We start from the raw sequence: 22409 nt of genomic DNA on the forward strand, positions 1-22409 counted from the left end.
GGTTATTTCAAGCCTTCTTGCGCTGTGGTGCTAACTACGAGTGTGCGCGCCGCGCGCGTATTTACGTTTCCATGGTGCAAAGGACTGGCTGTTACGTTTTCGCATGTCACTCGATGGTGTAATAAAATCTCCGCATACTGAGGGGGCTTGCCACATAGGTCCGGGAGTTCAGAACGTTTAGGCAGGGTGCTAGGTTATGGTACACACTCAACTAGGTAGTCTGAGAGTCCGAAAATCTTCAAAAGGAGATGTCATCAGAGTGTGATCCACTGCCTGAGTAACCTGTGGATACAGGATAGAGTTCGCTAGACTCTATAATTATGGCAGGTAGTTAGGTAGTATCTTCTGTATGTTGCTGAGATCCAGTGTCCATGGTACCTGTTACCTAATTTTGAAGTAGGTGGAAGAAGGATAATCGATAATACTGACCCCACTTACTTGAGGAATTTTAGAAGACGAGCTAAACGAAAGGAAAAAGTGGATGTTGTAGAAAACAAAGGTAGTGAATATAATATATGAATATAACAAACAAATTGTATACATAACACGTCAAAATATGATGCTTGTATTTATCGTACAGAAATAAAATAGAGCATAGTAATAATAAATAGTGTGTTGTTATAACAACACACTATTTATTATTACTATGCTATAAATAGACATTGTCTATAAATAGACATTGTCATTCAACTAGGTCCTGGTAAATAGTCTATGTAATAAGCGCCATGAGTTGGCACAGAATTTTTTGTCTCTGATTTTGATAAATTTGGTACCAAGAGTTGCCTCTAACTGTGAATAATGAAAATTCATCGTGTAGCACGATAACGTCGAGCTGTATGTGGGCCTGCAAGAGTGTACACAGGACGAAAAATGGGTAATTTATTGCTTAAAATGCCTATACACTATAACTCCTAACATATTGAATATTTTGAAATAATTCTTACAGGATCGTAATGAGCTTAGTCAAATGCAACTTTTGGTATCAAAATTATAATATTTGAAGCACCAAATTTTTCACAAATTTCACACAATGCACAAGTTGTGTTCAGATTTTAAAAATTTGAAAATAATTTTCCTTTAAATCTTAAAATATTAGTACTAAAAGTAAAAGTTTCGTCTCGATGAGCTGATTACGATTTCACAATAATTATGTGATAATAACTGAAAATGTGAAAGTTATAGCATATAGGCCAAAAACTAAAAATTTGCGCGAGGAGAACAAGCGCCGTGTAGCATTTTGAACGAAAATTTCTACACGGTGGATTTGTTTTATTCACATTTTTAATGTTTAAACAACTTTTGGTACCAAATTCATCAAAATCGGAGAAAAAAAGTTCTGAGCTCGCGCTTATTACACTGACTAAAAGTAAAAAAGGAGTGCTAAGGAGGAACTTGAGTAGAGCGTGATATGGTTTGTAGGTTTACATAACCTACCAGGACGCGCGCCGAGTTGGACTAATGTTTGAAACAAATATTTTACGAGTATCACCCGTTAAGATATGGTGAGGGGGGATGCGGTTAACATTTGCTTTACTGGGCGGCGCTCAGCCTGTCATGTGTCATTCCGCCGAATCTTTATTGTTTATGGTAACATCTGCAAAGGCGTGGTGAGGGCCGAGGTGGCGAAGACGCTGGAACTCAAGCATAATACTGAGAAGTAACTGATGCCAACTAATATAGCGAATCTTGGAGTAATGTTAACGTTGGTCCTACGAAGATATCAGATATACTTTTTCTATCTGATTGGTCAGCGTCGACTGTAAGCCTTGGCCTTCCTTTCGGTGGCTTTCACAACGCGTCCTTTATTCACGATGTCAATCCTTCGCATCTCGCCGATCTGCATACGTGGTTGCGAGAAGCATTATTGGATGCGCGCGCGGCCCAGTAGTGCATCGCGCTACAAAAACGCGTCCCTATGTCTCCAACTCCTGCTGCTGGGGAGAGAAACTACCAAGGTATATACTACTAAATATATTTAACATAGATATCGACAACATAATCCGAGAGTCTTGAACCCCTGTCGGTTTAAAGACGGAGAGACAGGGACTTCCAGGGGAGGTCATGGCCTGCTATGTGCAACTCGTAGGAGTATGCAGTGTTCCTGGTGGGTGTTACTTCTAAATGTGTTTAACGGGATCGTCAAACAGTTGATACACAGTTGCCTAGGTGTCTACTAAGCAGAAACTTGTCTCTGGCCCTCGCTTATTTGATTATATCTCGAATTATCTCGAGTATCACCCGTTAAATTATACAGTATCCTGCTCCTGAATATTTGGATGATGATTAATCACTCTACACTCGACTGTCACGTGACTTTTTCAACCCGTTCTCTAGCTGGTTCTGAACGACTATTCGAAACCCTAACCCTCTAATCTGATCCCAACCCTAACCCAATCCTTAACAAAAACATATGCTGAAACCCTAACCCTAACGAGAAATTAGACTAACTTCCTTATACGGTCATATCACGTGATCGAGACAGTTTTTCGCCAATATCTCGTCAGGGGAGCATTTTAACTCTATGTCATGGGGGGTGATTCGGAATCAGCGTCCGAAAATACATCGATTGAAGTTGGTTTCAACTGTCCTTTTAGAACAATCTCAAAGATCGACTGTAGAGTGATTTAGCACGCTCGATTTCTTTGTTTATTGCGTTTTATTTTATTCTTATTTTCTTGTATCATGTATACTTTTTGGGTAAAATTACTTTTTATATTGGGTCAGACATTCCCATTGCAAGTTGACTTTTGAATCGTTTAATCCGTTTAATAATACAAATATATGTCATCGAACTGTGGAAAGGCAGAAATTTGATGACGAATCAATCGCGAAATCACGAATGAGCGAAATTCTCATCTTTCGCACGCGCAAACTTTGACTCATTGAGCGGGCGTTGCAAATTCCGCCTTTAAAACCACACATTATAGACACTAGCAGAAACCCGTCTAACCCTAAAGTGGTGTCAAGACTCAAGAGACTAAAATAATTATTACCTATTTAATTCGCGTTTTTGACACCACTTCGGGGTCCAAATTTTGGGCTCTAAAACTCCTATTTCTTGGCCAATTTTTTATTTTTTCATGCTGATTTGAAGGCCATTAAAGCATTTGACCCAGTCAAAAAAGTTTCAGTTGTATATCTTTTACGGTTTTTGCGGAAAGTCGTGTTAAAGTTGATGCCGTGGTGTCAGTAAAATGGCACAGATAAATATATATATATATCGTCTCGCTTTATATATAGTAAGATATAGGAAGCATAACTGAGCTCCACAACCCAAGGTGTAGCCCAAATCCAGAATAAAAACCCACAAAATGAGAGGTTTATTATTCCTCAAAAACACTTCATTAATTAGCATAATTAGTATAAAAATAATGATTTTCGGTATATTTTCGGAATGCTAAAACAATTACCCCTCTTCAATGATAACACTAATGGTACTGGTACTAATGTTACATTGAAGGGGAAATTTATCACGTGTGGTGCAGTTGTGGCGAAATTCTTGTTGCCTTCAACATTTGTCGGGCAAAATTCTGAATTTTGACCAGTATATAAATCTATCTTGCTGTCAATAATGTAATGTTTTAAATAATTAAAACACATTTATTTAAAACAAAGCATCAATCATAACAATTATAAAAGCTAATCATTCTCAAAATAGTTAATCAATAATTTTGTTATCAGTTTACGATAAAATTAGGGATCTATAAAGATTTATCAACTGCCAGCAGCAACAGTACTTAACTGTGGTAAATTCGCAACCCCTTTACATTAAGACAAAAAGATACAGAAATAAGGCTGATTCTATTTTCAAGTCAAAAAGTCAAACTAAATGAAAATGGCATGATGAATTATACCTGAGCCAACGTCTATTATATTATTCAGTTTATGATTTTGGCTTCGGGTAAGAATTCCTTCCAGTGTCCAACAATCTGAAAGGAAGTATTTTTATATCGGTTGTTTGAAGAATATAATGAGAGAAATACTGAAATTAGATTTCTTGAAACATTAAACAATGCAACCAAACTTTCGACAGTATTTTTAGACGCTGATTTCGAATAACTCTACGAGTGGTCACACAGACTAATTTAAGGGTGAGGGTAAGTGTTGTGGTCATACTACAGGCTAATTTAGGGGTGAGGGTAAGTGTTGTGGTCACACTACATACTAATTTAGGGGTGAGGGTAAGAGTTGTGATCACACTACAGACTAATTTAGGGTGAGGGTAAGTGTTGTGGTCACACTACAGACTAATTTAGGGTGAGGGTAAGTGTTGTGGTCACACTACAGACTAATTTAGGGTGAGGGTAAGTGTTGTGGTCACACTACAGACTAATTTAGGGTGAGGGTAAGTGTTGTGGTCACACTACAGACTAATTTAGGGGTGAGGGTAAGTGTTGTGGTCACACTACAGACTAATTTAGGGTGAGGGTAAGTGTTGTGGTCACACTACAGACTAATTTAGGGTGAGGGTAAGTGTTGTGGTCACACTACAGACTAATTTAGGGTGAGGGTAAGTGTTGTGGTCACACTACAGACTAATTTAGGGTGAGGGTAAGTGTTGTGGTCACACTACAGACTAATTTAGGGTGAGGGTAAGTGTTGTGGTCACACTACAGACTAATTTAGGGATGAGGGTAAGAGTTGTGGTCATACTACAGGCTAATTTAGGGTGAGGGTAAGAGTTGTGGTCACACTACATACTAATTTAGGGGTGAAGGTAAGTGTTGTGCTCATACTACAGACTAATTTAGGGGTGAGGGTAAGAGTTGTGGTCACACTACAGACTAATTTAGGGTGAGGGTAAGTGTTGTGGTCACACTACAGACTTATTTAGGGGTGAGGGTAAGAGTTGTGGTCATACTAGAGGCTAATTTAGAGGTGAGGGTAAGTGTTGAGGAACTTTTTCCGTGCAGTGGATATTTCATCCACAGATTGTGGATTTTTCAAGTTTTACGCCTCTGGCTATTTCGTTTTAAACCATGATGCAGACGCTGCCATGTTTTTTGAAGGCCCTATAACCCGGGTGTATGAAGACAGGAAACTTATCAAAGACGGTACAAAATTGAGGGTCATCAAACTTAGAGCCAGAAGTTGTATTTGTTGATTGGATGTTCCAGCTTATAATTTTGGTTTGAGTTTGGCGTGCATTCCTCTGTCTGATAGATAGAGATTATCGCGGATTTCTGCTCAGAAGTGGACTGTGTTTCCGTTTAGTAGGGGGCAAGAGACAGTGGCGTAACGTTGCCTGTTGGCGCCCCCGCCGAAAAAGCGCCCCCCTGTTGGCGCCCCTCCCCTTTTGGTGCCCCTCCCTAAAATTAAACCAATTAGTTGATTTTAGAGGATACGCCGGTTAAAAAAAAGTGTGTATCTAGAGCAAAACGCGAGGTCAGCGGGGTCCTTCGTTACGCCACTGGCAAGAGATGACCATTCTGGTGGTGGGAGATACTCGTTCTAGCATTTCGTCAAAGATCTTGAAGTTGTCGACGGTTCTGAGAATGTCCTCTCCTTTGTGTATGTCATTGACGCCGAGATGTACATAATATATTAGTTGAGGTTTCTCTTTTGATATTTGGCTCCCCATGTTTTCTCCGGTCAGTGATTCACTACATGTTTCATCTGATATGATTTCGAAAAGAGCTAATTTAGCCGCTGCTGAGCACATTTCACCGGTCAAAGTATTTTGTTCAGAATCTAAGAATGAATCGATACCCAAATTTCAAGGCTCAAACTCTTTCGGGTGCTGCGTGGAAATTATGTGACCCGTCCTGGCATCCTGCCAAGGACTACAATATCTACCCAGCTAGTAAACCAGGTCCGACCTGCTGTGCAGTGTGTACGAGAACAGTCAGCATGCTGATTACACGACTACTGCCCGCCAGGGAATTAACTTAGTAACTAACGTAACCGTTCTGTTACCGAAACTTATCCGCCTTTTTTTCGGGACACCCAGAAATCAGTATCCATTAACAGTTGTGTATATTTGATATTAACAGTTGTTATTTTTGCGATGGCTTGAATACATAGTATCGGGCTTGCGCGCGCGAGAATGGGATTACGCGCGCGAGATTGCGCGCTTTGCGCTACGAGAAGGATACTCTTATCATTTCTAACGCATCGCTTGCTACGACAGTAGATGAATCCATAAATTTGGAACATGGGCACATCGCAGTATTGGCCGTATTTGAGTGCTGGGAAGGCTCAGTTCGGTTTTCTAAGATGGATATAGCCGTAAGCTAGGCCGAGGAGCCATCAAAAGTCGTATAAAATTACCCATGGAATGACCAGAAATGAACGAAAATGAACATTCACCTCAAAGTGCTCAGAATGGTTTAAAATTGGTCGTAAAGAGTAAATAGTGGTCCTAGGACCACTTAAACCAAGTTTGGGAATCACTGCATGTCTAGAACCGATGTTACCATTGTTCCTACCTACCTATTGGTGTTCCAATTTTGTCACAATAATCCTACTTAGTATCCAGAGTTTTGGAACATGGGGACATAGAAGTTTTGGCTGTAATTGCTTTCCAGCACTGAAATACAGCCAATACTTGGAGTCCAAAAAATGGTTCCCAAAATCTGGATACTCAGGATGATTATTAGGACAAAATTGAAACATTTTGGAACAATGGTTACATCGGTTCTAGACATGCAGTGACACACTTGGCTGGAGTCATCCTACACAAACTCGTTCCGACCAATTTGAACCATTCTGAGCACTTTTGGGAGAATTTTCGTTCATTTCCGTTCATTCCATGAACCTGGATCATTTTGTGCGACTTTTGATGGCCACTAGGCATAGCTTACAACTATATCCATCATTTACAATTATTTTTGGCATCATTCATGGCTTATTAGGGGAAATAAACGCATGTCCCACTTTTGTCCCTGGTTCCAATTTGGTTTTAAAAATCCGGATTCATCAACTCTACAACTGTAAAATCCAGATTGAAATATTATTCATGAGTCGCATAGTTGAAATGTTTTCTTGGTTAAATTTCTATTGATCCCGTTTGAAGCGACAAGGAAAAGGCTCTTATCAGGAAAGGAATTATTCAACTTTTCTATGTGACAACATCGTATTCATGATCTCAAATTATTTGTTATATAATCATAGTAATGTTGAAAGTATTAAAACACTTTTTAAATTTTAATACTTATTTTTCCTTGTCGCATCAAACTATCAAACGGGATCAATCGAAATTTACCCAAGAAAACAACATTGTAGCCAATTCAGAGAGCTGCACGTACGTTACAATATTTATAATTGTAGAATTTGTAACGGTAATCCTCCAGAAGTATCACTACGAAGTACTAATCACATTTACTATTTATTAATAGGTACTGAGATATTAGTAACCTTGTAGTACATGTTCCACCTACCCGGTAACATGGCTACAGGGATAAAGAAATGTAACGCACCTGTTTCTGACAGTCAATAGTTTTCTGGAAGTACGCGGTAACTGCTTCCTTCACTTCTCTTACCCAAACTTCCTGAACACGGTTTACTTTAAACAATGAATTATTTGTTCAATTGAAGTTTACCGTGAATAATTATTAAAGTATTAAGTTCATTAAAGTTCATTAAGTTATTAATAGTACTAAGTTAAATAGATCCACAGTTTGCATACCTCAAATATTCTGATTTCGTCTTTCAAATTTTTGCTGATAAGTTCAAAATCTTCCTGACACTTCTCCACTTTGCCTTCCCACTGGAAAATACGCAAATTGAACACGAGCTCAACAATCTATTTATTAAATATTAATAACACAGTTGAAAACGGTTTTTGTTGAATGCCTAGACGAGACTAGAAATTACCTAGACCAAGAGAAAATAGGTATAGTTACAGTATAGTTACTGTATAGTTACTGTATAGTTACTGTATAGTTACTGTATAGTTACTGTATAGTTACTGTATAGTTACTGTATAGTTACTGTATAGTTACTGTATAGTTACCGGATAGTTACCGTATAGTTACCGTATAGTTACCGTATAGTTACCGTATAGTTACTGTATAGTTACTGTATAGTTACTGTATAGTTACTGTATAGTTACTGTATAGTTACTGTATAGTTACTGTATAGTTACTGTATAGTTACTGAATAGTTACTGTATAGTTACTGTATAGTTACTGTATAGTTACTGTATAGTTACTGTATAGTTACTGTATAGTTACTGTATAGTTACTGTATAGTTACTGTATAGTTACTGTATAGTTACCGGATAGTTACCGTATAGTTACCGTATAGTTACTGTATAGTTACTGTATAGTTACTGTATAGTTACTGTATAGTTACTGTATAGTTACTGTATAGTTACTGTATAGTTACTGTATAGTTACTGTATAGTTACTGTTTAGTTACTGTATAGTTACTGTATAGTTACTGTATAGTTACTGTATAGTTACTGTATAGATACCGTATAGTTACTGTATAGTTACTGTATAGTTTGACTCACAAATTTAATATCCTCCTCACATTGGGCTACTCTATCAGCTCTCCCCTGAGCAGTAGCTTTATTTTTAGCTTCTCTCTTCTTGGCTAGTGTCGACTGGGCTGATTCCCATGTGGAAAATATTTTCACTCTCTCGTCAAATGCAGCCTAGGAAATGTTAAATGGGTTGTTATTAGTAGTAGTATAGTAGTAGTATTAGCAATACAGTATCTGTTAGTAGTAGTAGTAGTAGTATTAGCAATACAGTATCTGTTAGTAGTAGTAGTAGTAGTATTAGCAATACAGTATCTGTTATTTGATCAAATACATTATAAAATATTATAGGTTCTTAAAATAATAGCATAAGCCATAAACCCCATAAAATCACGTCATCAAATAGAGGGGTAAAAATAACACGATATCTTCGTTACTTGATATTTGTCTGTGAATATATTTCCCGTAAAATAACCACCTTAGCAGATTGGATGATAGAAATGTAGTCTTTTATAGTCTCTCCAAAAGTGAATAAATCGTTGTCTGATTGCTCAACGTGAACCGCTTCCATCTTTGTTTCCAGTTCGGATAGTTTTGTTACAGCACGTCGTAACGAGGCGTTATCTTCTCCTTCCCCTGGACAGTATTAATATAAACAATTAACATTAAACTAATTAACATTACACTAATTAACATTACACTAATTGACATTAAACTAAGTAACATTTAACAAATTAACATTACGTACACTAATTAACATTACGCTAATTTACATTACGCTAATTAACATTACGCTAATTAACATTACGCTAATTAACATTACGCTAATTAACATTACGCTAATTAACATTACGCTAATTAACATTACGCTAATTAACATTACTCTAATTAACATTACACTAATTAACATTACACTAATTGACATTAAACTTATTAACATTAAACTAATTTACATTTAACAAATTAACATAACACTAATTAACATTACGCTAATTAACATTACGCTAATTAACATTACGCTAATTAACATTACGCTAATTAACATTACGCTAATTAACATTACGCTAATTAACATTAAACTAATTAATATTACACTTCATAGAGGCTAAACACCCGTGTACTTATAAGCTTTGGGAGGTTTTAACAACTAACATTTTTATTTAATTGCCCTTTTCTGTAAATTATAATTTTTGAGAATTTGTTTTGATGAAAGTACAAATTTGAATCATTCTTCAAATATCGAATGTTTTGTTGTTATTTTCCCTTGTTTTGTTATTTTGCTTTTAGTATTATGTTATATTATGTTGATATTTGTTTTGATTTGTTCTTTTGTGATATTTTTAATTATTTCTCGTTGTTTTATCTTTGCATAAGTTATATATATTTTTTGGTGTTCAGTAAAGTTTAAAACAGTAACTAAATTTATTCAGGAATATATTTAATGTAGTTTGAGGAGTCCTCACTCTCCTCACGTCCGACAATGGCGTTTCTCTTGTCACTAATATAGGGGGGGGGGGTGTCACTAATATAAGGGGGGGGGGGGAGGGGGTGTCACTAATATAATGGGGGGGGGGGGTGTCACTAATATAAGGGGGGGTGTCACTAATATAAGGGGGGGGGGGGGTGTCACTAATATAATTGGGGGGGTGTCACTAAATATAAGGGGGGGTGTCACTAATATAAGGGGGGGGGGGTGTCACTAATATAAGGGGGGGGTTGGGGTTGTTCTGGAGCAGAACACGGTAAATAGATTAAGAAACTTTACACTGTCAAAGTGTACAGTGTACAGTGGGTACACAAGTCTTGTAACCTTGAAACTCTAAACCACAAGATATAAAGATAAGTGTCAGGTGACGAATAATGTGCAATGTAAAACATTTACATCCGATAACAGTGCAGAGTAAGAGTAAACAACTAGCAGCCATCTTACCTAGATGTAAACAACTAGCAGCCATCTTACCTAGATGTAAACAACTAGCAGCCATCTTACCTAGATGTAAACAACTAGCAGCCATCTTACCTAGATGTAAACAACTAGCAGCCATCTTACCTAGATGTAAACAACTAGCAGCCATCTTACCTAGATGTAAACAACTAGCAGCCATCTTACCTAGATGTAAACAACTAGCAGCCATCTTACCTAGATGTAAACAACTAGCAGCCATCTTACCTAGATGTAAACAACTAGCAGCCATCTTACCTAGATGTAAACAACTAGCAGCCATCTTACCTAGATGTAAACAACTAGCAGCCATCTTACCTAGATGTAAACAACTAGCAGCCATCTTACCTAGATGTAAACAACTAGCAGCCATCTTACCTAGATGTAAACAACTAGCAGCCATCTTACCTGGATGTAAACAACTAGCAGCCATCTTACCTGGATGTAAACAACTAGCAGCCATCTTACCTAGATGTAAACAACTAGCAGCCATCTTACCTAGATGTAAACAACTAGCAGCCATCTTACCTAGATGTAAACAACTAGCAGCCATCTTACCTAGATGTAAACAACTAGCAGCCATCTTACCTAGATGTAAACAACTAGCAGCCATCTTACCTAGATGTAAACAACTAGCAGCCATCTTACCTAGATGTAAACAACTAGCAGCCATCTTACCTAGATGTAAACAACTAGCAGCCATCTTACCTAGATGTAAACAACTAGCAGCCATCTTACCTAGATGTAAACAACTAGCAGCCATCTTACCTAGATGTAAACAACTAGCAGCCATCTTACCTAGATGTAAACAACTAGCAGCCATCTTACCTAGATGTAAACAACTAGCAGCCATCTTACCTAGATGTAAACAACTAGCAGCCATCTTACCTAGATGTAAACAACTAGCAGCCATCTTACCTAGATGTAAACAACTAGCAGCCATCTTACCTAGATGTAAACAACTAGCAGCCATCTTACCTAGATGTAAACAACTAGCAGCCATCTTACCTAGATGTAAACAACTAGCAGCCATCTTACCTATATGTAAACAACTAGCAGCCATCTTACCTAGATGTAAACAACTAGCAGCCATCTTACCTAGATGTAAACAACTAGCAGCCATCTTACCTAGATGTAAACAACTAGCAGCCATCTTACCTAGATGTAAACAACTAGCAGCCATCTTACCTAGATGTAAACAACTAGCAGCCATCTTACCTAGATGTAAACAACTAGCAGCCATCTTACCTAGATGTAAACAACTAGCAGCCATCTTACCTAGATGTAAACAACTAGCAGCCATCTTACCTAGATGTAAACAACTAGCAGCCATGGCACCAGACTTGTTAGCAAGGTCTCTTCTGTTGCCTACCATGTTATCAACCACCACCAACAGTTTCTTTAGGGTCTCTTCAAGCTCTGAGGTGGTTATGCTGTATAGTTACCGTATAGTTACCGTATAGTTACCGTATAGTTACTGTATAGTTACTGTATAGTTACTGTATAGTTACCGTATAGTTACTGTATAGTTACTGTATAGTTACCGTATAGTTACTGTATAGTTACTGTATAGTTACCGTATAGTTACTGTATAGCTACCGTATAGTCACTGTTTAGTTACTGTATAGTTACTGTATAGTTACTGTATAGTTACTGTATAGATACCGTATAGTTACTGTATAGATACCGTATAGATACCGTATAGATACCGTATAATTACTGTATAGTTACTGTATAGCTACCGTATAGTTACTGTATAGATACCGTATAGCTACCGTATATTATAATTACCGTATAGTTACTGTATAGTTACTATATTATATAGTGTATAGTTACTGTATAGTTACCCAATATGTGTTGTTGCTTATCTTCATACCACTCATCTACCTCGTTAATCCTTGCCGTTACTTTAGATACCATACTCTCCATGTTCTTCATAAAACCTGAAATATTACACGCCATTATATACTACTAATGTTACATGCCATTATAGTGAACATTCTGCATAGCTAACATTCTCCTCACAGTAATAAAGCTCTATGAGGCGTATATAGTATACTATATATACCTATATATAGTATACTAGTATATCATGTGTCAAATAAATATATAAATAATAAATAAATATAAATAATAATTTCCAAGGTGACTGTCTATCCGGCTGTCTGTTCACCCTTGTCTTGGCTGGTGCTTTGAATGAACTTAGATGGACTATAACAATCAGTTTAGATAGGCCGATCCCCCCGATTACTATTGCTGGCCTTCCACTTGACACTGAATATGCTGATGATGTTGACTTCAATGATGAAGAGGAAGACAACTTGAGAGCTATTTTGCCCCAGGCAACAGCTATACTTGAGAAATGGAACCTCTTTGTCAATGAAGACAAAACGGACTTCACTCATGTTTATTTAGCTAGTACGGGTGAAGTCGACAGTGATGGAAAATTAGTGTCGGGGAATGAAGCATGGAGGAAAAGTATCACTCTAGGGTCCGTCTTGTGTAGCAAAGCTGATATTCAGCGTCGCATAAACCTGGGATATGCTGCCTTTAACAATTACAAGAAGGCCTGGAGTGATAAACTGCCCCTAAACAAACGTCTAATACTGTACAATGCTTTAGTCGTATCGGTTCTTATGTACAACTCATCCTGTTGGGCCGTCCCCAAGATATTCCTTGAAAAACTAGATGTTGTTCACCGCAGACATCTTCGCACTATTTTGAATATAAAGTACCCAGGAGTCATCTCCAACAAAAACTTGTATAAACGCTGCAATGCTGAACCATTGTCAGAAAAAGTGGCCCGTAGTCGGTGGAGAATGTTAGGACATATACATGTTTTGCGGGGTCCTATTGACGGACCAGCGTTTTCTTCCCTCATTTTTGCCATCAATACACTGGACTTACCAGGGAGAAGAGGAAGACCCCAAAGCAATCTATTCTCGCTGATTGTGCATGATTTATGTAAAAGAAATATTTATTTGAATAATATCTTTGACCTGCATTATCTCCGTAATTTGAGTTATGACAAGAGATATTGGCGGAAATTGCAATGAAGTTTTTAATTTTTAGTTTTTGTTTTAGGGAAAGATTAGACTTGGGCGTTGTTTTTTAACTATCCCTTGTTTAGAACTTTGATTTAATAATAATGATAAATATACCTCGTGTCAAAGTGTAAGATGAAATTATTTTATGAATAATGAACTTTAGTTCAGCTTTATGAATTATGCCCTTAGTGTTAACCTAGTGTACCCTAGTGTTAGCCTAGTAAGTGTTTACCTAGTAAGTGTTTACCTTTGATGCCTGAAGCGTTAGGATTAGGTCGTGGGGGATCTTCTTCTTGCATGAATCGTCTCAGAGTTTCGTCCTTGCAGATAAGATAGTGCCCCATCAACCTCTTCAGATACCTACACAGAAGATGTATTCAAGAATTCAAGTATTATGACGTCACAATGACCAGGACCGGGTCCAAACTATAATGTTTTATTGCAGACTGTCCCTTCTCATCCAGTAAGCCCCTTAAGGGGGCCGGGGGGGGGTCTTCATCAAAATTATCTCGAAATTGATTTTATAGTTGTTTCTGATAGAGGGGAGTGATATCTATCAGCTACTTTTGGTCCCATGGAAAAATATTGTTCCTAGCCGAAATTATCGCTGGTCAAAGGTCAGCGCTCATGTGTAATTGTATTGCGCGAGCGATTTTCAATCGCGCGTCCTGAAAATCGAGTCTAAAAATCTATCTTCTCCTATATTTGTTGAGCAATCACCCTGAAACTTTCAGGATATGTTCTAAGGATCATTTAGAAGAGAAGTATCGAGCCGAATTTTGAGATAGGCCTCAGAAAATTTTTAATTCGATTTTGAAAATCTTGGACCTCATTTTTTGACGATTTTTCCAGGTCCAAGATTTTCAAAATCGATTTAAACATTTTCTGAGGCCTATCTCAAAATTCGGCTCGATAATTCTCTTCTAAATGATCCCTAGAACATATCCTGAAAGTTTCAGGGTGATTGCTCAAAAAATGTAGGAGAAGATAGATTTTTAGACTCGATTTTCAGGATGCGCGATTAAAAATCGCTCGCGCAATACAATTACACATGAGCGCTGACCTTTGACCAGCGATAATTTCGGCTAGGAACAATATTTTTCCATGGGACCAAAAGCAGCTGATAGATATCACTCCCCTCTATCAGAAACAATTATAAAATCAATTTCGAGAGAATTTTGATGAAGACCCGTACCCCCCCCCCCCGGCCCCCTTAAGTTAACCCTTTCCCCCAATAACAATGAGCTCACCTCTCTGCCTGTATAGTTACTGTATAGTTACTGTATAGTTATTGTATAGTTATATTTACTGTATAGTTACTGTATAGTTACTGTATAGTTATTGTATAGTTACTGTATAGTTACTGTATAGTTACTGTATAGTTACTGTATAGTTACTGTATAGTTACTGTATAGTTACTGTATAGTTACTGTATAGTTACTGTATAGTTACTGTATAGTTACTGTATAGTTACTGTATAGTTACTGTATAGTTACTGTATAGTTACTGTATAGTTACTGTATAGTTACTGTATAGTTACTGTATAGTTACTGTATAGTTACTGTATAGTTACTGTATAGTTACTGTATAGTTACTGTATAGTTACTGTATAGTTACTGTATAGTTACTGTATAGTTACTGTATAGTTACTGTATAGTTACTGTATAGTTACTGTATAGTTACTGTATAGTTACTGTATAGTTACTGTATAATTACTGTATAGTTACTGTATAGTTACTGTATAATTACTGTATAGTTACTGTATAGTTACTGTATAGTTACTGTATAGTTACTGTATAGTTACTGTATAGTTACTGTATAGTTACTGTATAGTTACTGTATAGTTACTGTATAGTTACTGTATAGTTACTGTATAGTTACTGTATAGTTACTGTATAGTTACTGTATAGTTACTGTATAGTTACTGTATAGTTACTGTATAGTTACTGTATAATTACTTTATAGTTACTGTATAGTTACTGTATAATTACTGTATAGTTACTGTATAGTTACTGTATAATTACTGTATAGTTACTGTATAGTAACTGTATAGTTACTGTATAGTTACTGTATAGTTACTGTATAGTTACTGTATAGTTACTGTATAGTTACTGTATAATTACTGTATAGTTACTGTATAATTACTGTATAGTTACTGTATAGTTACTGTATAGTTACTGTATAATTACTGTATAGTTACTGTATAGTTACTGTATAGTTACTGTTTAGTTACTGTATAGTTACTGTATAGTGTATAGTTACTGTATAGTTACTGTATAGTTACTGTATAGTTACTGTATAGTTACTGTATAGTTACTGTATAGTTACTGTATAGTTACTGTATAGTTACTGTATAGTTACTGTATAGTTACTGTATAGTTACTGTATAGTTACTGTATAGTTACTGTATAGTTACTGTATAGTTACTGTATAGTTACTGTATAGTTACTGTATAGTTACTGTATAGTTACTGTATAGTTACTGTATAGTTACTGTATAGTTACTGTATAGTTACTGTATAGTTACTGTATAGTTACTGTATAGTTACTGTATAGTTACTGTATAGTTACTGTATAGTTACTGTATAGTTACTGTATAGTTACTGTATAATTACTGTATAGTTACTGTATAGTTACTGTATAATTACTGTATAATTACTGTATAGTTACTGTATAGTTACTGTATAGTTACTGTATAGTTACTGTATAGTTACTGTATAGTTACTGTATAATTACTGTATAGTTACTGTATAGTTACTGTATAGTTACTGTATAGTTACTGTATAGTTACTGTATAGTTACTGTATAGTTACTGTATAGTTACTGTATAGTTACTGTATAGTTACTGTATAATTACTGTATAGTTACTGTATAGTTACTGTATAGTTACTGTATAGTTACTGTATAGTTACTGTATAATTACTGTATAGTTACTGTATAGTTACTGTATAGTTACTGTATAGTTACTGTATAGTTACTGTATAGTTACTGTATAGTTACTGTATAGTTACTGTATAGTTACTGTATAGTTACTGTATAGTTACTGTATAGTTACTGTATAGTTACTGTATAGTTACTGTATAGTTACTGTATAGTTACTGTATAGTTACTGTATAGTTACTGTATAGTTACTGTATAGTTACTGTATAGTTACTGTATAATTACTGTATAGTTACTGTATAGTTACTGTATAGTTACTGTATAGTTACTGTATAGTTACTGTATAGTTACTGTATAGTTACTGTATAGTTACTGTATAGTTACTGTATAGTTACTGTATAGTTACTGTATAGTTACTGTATAGTTACTGTATAGTTACTGTATAGTTACTGTATAGTTACTGTATTGTTACTGTATAGTCACTGTTTAGTTACTGTATAGTTACTGTATAGTTACTGTATAGTTACTGTATAGTTACTGTATAGTTACCTCTCTAGAGCTGCTTTTCTCCTCCTAATAAAGTGACTCTGATCCTCAGCGGACTGGTTGTTTCCTCCGAACCTCACTTTAGCAGTTCCCATGAAGTTCTTCTCCGGAGCTGGAGGAACTATTACACCGCGAGGTAAGTAGTTCTCTATTAGAAGCTGGTGCAGAACTACAAAATCACTGAACCGCCGCTGTACTGTCGTCTCTGGACTCGCCTCAGACTGTGTGGTAAGTACTTATATTTACTCAGGTATAGAGCTTCAATACTTGTTATTAAGTGTTATTACTTTCATGATCTCCAAAGTTATTACTGGATGATAAGTATTAACGGCCAGGTAGCGCAGTTGGTTATTCATCGGATTTGTAATCGTGAGGTTGCGAGTTCGAAACCCACTGCCTGCCTAGTCGTGGGGTGAGTGTCGTCGACATTCAGCTAAAGATCCTGAGTGGTCTATGCAGCCCCCCGGTCTACTCAGCCGAATATTCGAGAAATCGTGTGTGAGGGTTAAATGAGGAGCTGTCCATTGCAGCGAAGTCTCGGGCGAAAAAGTATGGTACACACTACCTTAACCGTCACTGGCCTAATTAAATCCTTCGGCTTCCTGTAATTGGCTAGTTATACTTGTGTAACAATGTGGCTGTTGGAATACTCCGAAGTAAAATAAGTGTGAGATTTAAAAAATTATCTTAAATAATAATCTCAATAAATCTGTGTGTGTGTGTGTGTGTGTGTGTGTGAGTGTGCGGGAGATTTCCGAGCGGTTAAATACAGGGTGGGCCAAAAGTCAGTACCCATACGTTGGCCTTAATAGCTCAGTCACTGAGTTCCCAATTGAAATAATTCTTTCTGGTATGACTTACTACCACCACTGGTTCGAGGAATTTGTCAAATCGAAAAATATTCGTGTTCATTTTTTAAAAATTGAGGTTCATTTTCGCATTTATTTGATAGTTTGGATAGTCGGATCGAGCCAAATTTTATTGAATTGTGTTTGGCCATCCGAATTACGTTTGTCCTGAAAAAATGAGAGCTGTAACTTCTCAGATCACCGAGATACGAATCATAACGAGTTTATTCATTACGTGTGATCAGGTGATTGATTAACCTAATCACGTGATAAGGTGACCCCGTTAACCACCCCGTTAAACATTATGGGAATTGTTAAGGCTGCCCAATTAAGGTGTCGTGTCGTGGTGTCACATAATCACCCAGTCAATTTTGCTAACGAGATGCACAAAATGCTTGATAACTTCGTCATTTCTAATCCGTTTTGCCTCATTTTTTCAGATCAGATGCAACATTTAATAATCTACCGTCTTTGAAAAAATTTGGCGTTCAGCGTGTTCAGAGAGAACAATATAGGTGTTTTAATATTGAATGGGCGTGGTTTAAAATATTCGAATTTTCAAATTTTGGCGACGGAATCCTCGAACAAGTAGGTACAGTATGCCATCTGCAAAGCAACAACTCTCAAATATAAAACACAGCGGAGGTATAAGACCCAACGTATGGGTACTGACTTTTGGCCCACCCTGTATAAATTTTCGAGCGGTTAAATATTTTTAAAACGGTAAGAGTTACGGGACTGGTTTTTTCGGTATAGTGCCGACAAAACTCTGACGAAGCCATTAAGCAAATTTTTTTTCAAAATCGGCCGGTGGTAAGTGGTTTAATTGATGGTTTTGTACCACTAATACGACATAAAATGGCTCACTTTTTCTCCCTCTTCGCTCTCTCTTCCATTACTGCATATTATGTAGCGTTGGTACATGAATCATAATTAGGTTAAGCCAGGTAAGATTCGTTGTCATGTAATACTATAAGCCTATTAGGGGAGGGGACACTCATTGCTTCATTGGGGTCTGTTTGGACTGCAGAGAGAGTTCATACTTTCATACGACAATGTTATGCGTGTTTTCAAATAGGCGGGTGTGGTGCGGAGTTAACAAGGGTTAATTTCTAAAACGATTTAAATAAAAATGGAGAGCGGTTCAAACGGAAGTGATGAGGTGTAATAGTCAGTGTACGGCCACGGACCAGTTGTCAGTAGTCAGTAGTCAGTAGTCAGTTCTCAGTTGTCAGTTCTCAGTAATCAACTTACTCATAAATGAGGATTCTGTCGGCAAAATTAGTAAATTCGATTGTTGAAAGCCATGCCCTTTCAACATTAAATTGCCTACACTCGTTTTGTTTAGGTGGTATGGCTTATACTCGTCTCGTCTTGTTACCATGACAAAATTTCATACTTGGCGAACATGCTAGACATTTTGATTTCAAAAAGCCGCATTTGATTCTATCAAAAGGTAGTTTATTTGGGCGAGCATGAGACACTCAGAATCAGGGGTGTAGGAAGCGGGGGGACACTCAGAATCTCTCGTGCGCTCTTTAATGGAACCATGAGTTAAGGCTGATGGTTATTATATTGGTTTTCTGTTGACTTGGCTCGGGCACTGATCCTCTCATGTTTCTAGCCGTGATGATACAGGGTGTAGTGTTGTAATATTGGGTAAACTCACCGTTGCTTGGATTGTGTACACTATGTAACTATTGTAACCCTCGCCTGAAAGTTACAATTACATTAGAATATATTATTATCAAAATATATAAATATCCGTTCACTATTTTGTAATTAGTATTTGTTAGTGCCTAAAAGCGACAACCAATCACCAAAAATCGTTCAGCAATTGGTTTTGCAATTTTCTAAGAGTAGGTTTTTTTTAAAAAGAGAGGCTGGGCCTGGGTGGCCCACGAGAGGATAGCATGTGAATGCTTTGCATACCTCTGGGGTATGGCAGTCCTATGGGAGGATGCCGGGGGAATCAGAATGTGTAATGTAGGATGATGGTAAGTGTTGTAAGATGTGTCGTGTATGAATGCTTAAGTGGCAGCTGGGTGTGGAAGAGAAAGGTGAACTAAGACGATGTGTGAGTAGTCGCTATGTCACACCGGTCTGGTCCAGCTCCTCTGGCACAATTAAGCGTTTGGTGCGGTTTGCGAAGTTGACAATAATGGAGATGTGTTGGTTGTCGAATATGTCATTGACGGAGAGGTAATAGTCCTGGAAATATTGACCTCTTATTTAAGCAATAGCCGAACACTGTCTTAGAAAGTATGAGACAGTTTCCTCTCCGTCGCCGCACATAGGACAAGTACTGGTGCTTGATTTGCGAATGGTATGGAGGTGTTTGTTTAAGCCACAATGTCGGACCGTGACACTGTAGCTCTGTAATTTTGTCTGTTGTTGCTGAGTGTAGTGTTAAGATTTTTGATGATGTTGATGCGTTTGTGACGGAGTGTCAGTTTGGTGTGTCTGGGACCATCAGTTAACCAGGTTTCCTGATTTAGTCTGGTGACTTTGTCGTCGATCAGGCGTTTGATGTAAGATTGTGGAATTGGGCACTTCAAAGTGGATTTACTGGTTGTACCAGTCTTGGCCAGCTCATCTGCTTTTTCATTACCCCACAATCCGATGTGTACAGCTATCCATCGGATCTCTATAGTGTAAGTGGATCCGAGTGCATTGAGGGTGTCATAACAGTCTCTTAGTAGTTCTACTCCTCGTTAAGAGCGAGGATATAGCTTGTATAAAGGAGAGACTGTCAGACCATTATATGATGATGTGTGTTGGTATAAGTTGAGAGATATTTGCAAGCTTCGATGATGGCGGTGAGCTCTGTTTGATAAACAGTAAAAGTAGGTCTGTTTTGAATTAAGAAGTCCCTCCTGGCAAGCCATAGATGAAATGCAGACTCTGGCAGTATCGGTCTGTGCCTCTAGAGGACTGTAAAGGGGGGGGGGGGGGGGACGTGTCTGTATATATTTTGAGATAGGTTTTTGTTGTAGAATGTAGAGGTGTAGTGGTGCCTACCACAAGCAATGTGATTGATTGTAAAGCTTTCCTGACCGGAATTATGTTTCAAAAATTGTTTCCAAACTGCTATTTTGAAGTCCGAACAGAGGAGAAATTGTAACATTAAAAACAAAGGAACTACTAACCTATACGAGTAAAACTTGTTATTGCAATGTTGACCTTAACCTTTGACTTTTTGGTTTCCCCATTCACCTGCAGAAATAAATTAAGTTCAAAACATGTTTGAGAAACGACCACCATAGGGAATTTATTTTAAAACGATTTCACTACTTATTCATGAATGGATAAACCGGAACTCACAGCAGGCAAAGTTTCTGTTTTTTGAAGGTTCTGTTGAGCTGACTCCTTGGCTGCATTTAGCAGAGCTGTAGTGCGTGCATCATCCAGTGCACACCCGACAGCAGGTGTGTTAAATGGGACCTGGTCGTGATCTGACAAAAGTATCGTTTCAATGCATCAAATTGATGTTCAACTAATGATGAATTACAAAAAAGGTGAGTTTTACAGCGGTTTGTAGTAAAGGAAATATTGACTTACACACATAGTAGAAAATGGCGAGCTACCAAATTTATATGAACGTGTCCAGAATAACCCGCTAATATCTAGCAATAAATGTTTTGAGAAAACAAAAAAACTGACCTGAATTCATGCGAACTGGAATAGCACCTTGCATATTGCTTTCAATTGTATCTTCGTCATCATCATCATCATCATCATCATCAAACAAATCACATTGCTGTGAGTTACCAGTAAACAAATCTTTGTCATCAATACCAGCAAGGTCATCTTTGTCATCCTTCTGATCATCCTCGTCAATGCCAAATATGTGTTCTTCCTTTGAGGCCTCCTCAAATATGTGTTCTTCCTTTGAGGCCTCCTCAAATATGTGTTCTTCCTTTGAGGCCTCCTCAAATATGTGTTCTTCCTTTGAGGCCTCCTCAAATATGTGTTCTTCCTTTGAGGCCTCCTCAAATATGTGTTCTTCCTTTGAGGCCTCCTCAAAAATGTGTTCTTTCTTTGAGGCCTCCTCTTCGACAGTGTTATCAAACAAATCTTCGCCTTCACTGACATCGTCAAAAAGATCACTTTCCGTATGAAGCGGTTTTTTTGCAATTTCAACTGTTTCTACAGTAGGATTTGCAAAGATATCTCCATCGTCATCACTGACATTTTCAAATATGTCATCAGCAGCTTTTGTAACCTCCTTTGGAGATTCCCCATCTATTTTCACCTCATCTATTTTCACCTCATCTATTTTCACCTCATCTATTTTCAACTCATCTGGAGTCTCTTTGTTTTCTTCCAATTCTTGCTTTTCTACCTCTTTGCTTTCAATATCAGCTGGTGCATCTTCTGTTGATTCCATAGAGCTACAGGGAGAAAATGTTCTATATATATTGGAAGTTGGAACTAAATATGTTTTGCATTCTATTCCAGAAGGGTACCTAAACTAGGTTTCTTGCAATCTTCTCTTTTCTGCTGCAATCAATGCAAAAATAACAGCATCTCTTTTGTTACTAAACAAATTAATTGTTGTTTCTCAGTTCGACACAAATGCGCATACTCACGCAACTCACTTCTGCAACACTCAAACATCAGGCAATGGTTCGGTTTATTTATGGTAAAGGCACAGCCTGTCAACAATGCTTCTCACTTGATCCATCGACACCGCCTGAAGGTGATTGCATAATAACGGGT

General features: G+C 37.3%; 3 protein-coding genes across 3 annotated transcripts in view; all 3 read right to left on the reverse strand.

Annotated features, from left to right (window-relative positions):
* Positions 1-22409, reverse strand: part of LOC134815899 (cilia- and flagella-associated protein 53-like) — an 889273-nt gene that overhangs the window by 310467 nt on the left and 556397 nt on the right. The window lies entirely within an intron of this gene.
* LOC134815896 (probable ubiquitin carboxyl-terminal hydrolase MINDY-4) overlaps positions 1-22409 on the reverse strand; it is a 623521-nt gene that overhangs the window by 38986 nt on the left and 562126 nt on the right. The gene's annotated exons all lie outside the window — the stretch shown is intronic.
* On the reverse strand, positions 3600-22385 carry LOC134815893 (sorting nexin-2-like). The gene is made up of 13 exons (XM_063824494.1): positions 21351-22385; positions 21012-21142; positions 20837-20903; positions 19357-19400; positions 16843-17060; positions 13662-13774; positions 12215-12310; positions 11676-11786; positions 8904-9061; positions 8456-8599; positions 7628-7708; positions 7419-7490; positions 3600-3929 (listed from the first exon to the last, which is right to left on the reverse strand). The coding sequence occupies exons 1-13, from the start codon at positions 22075-22077 to the stop codon at positions 3879-3881; spliced, it is 2013 nt and encodes a 670-aa protein (XP_063680564.1). The 5' UTR covers positions 22078-22385; the 3' UTR covers positions 3600-3878.

This window comes from Bolinopsis microptera, chromosome 5 (genome assembly GCF_026151205.1).
Source record: "Bolinopsis microptera isolate Bmic1 chromosome 5, MBARI_Bmic_1.0, whole genome shotgun sequence".
In the NCBI taxonomy this organism is placed as follows: Eukaryota; Metazoa; Ctenophora; class Tentaculata; order Lobata; family Bolinopsidae; genus Bolinopsis; species Bolinopsis microptera.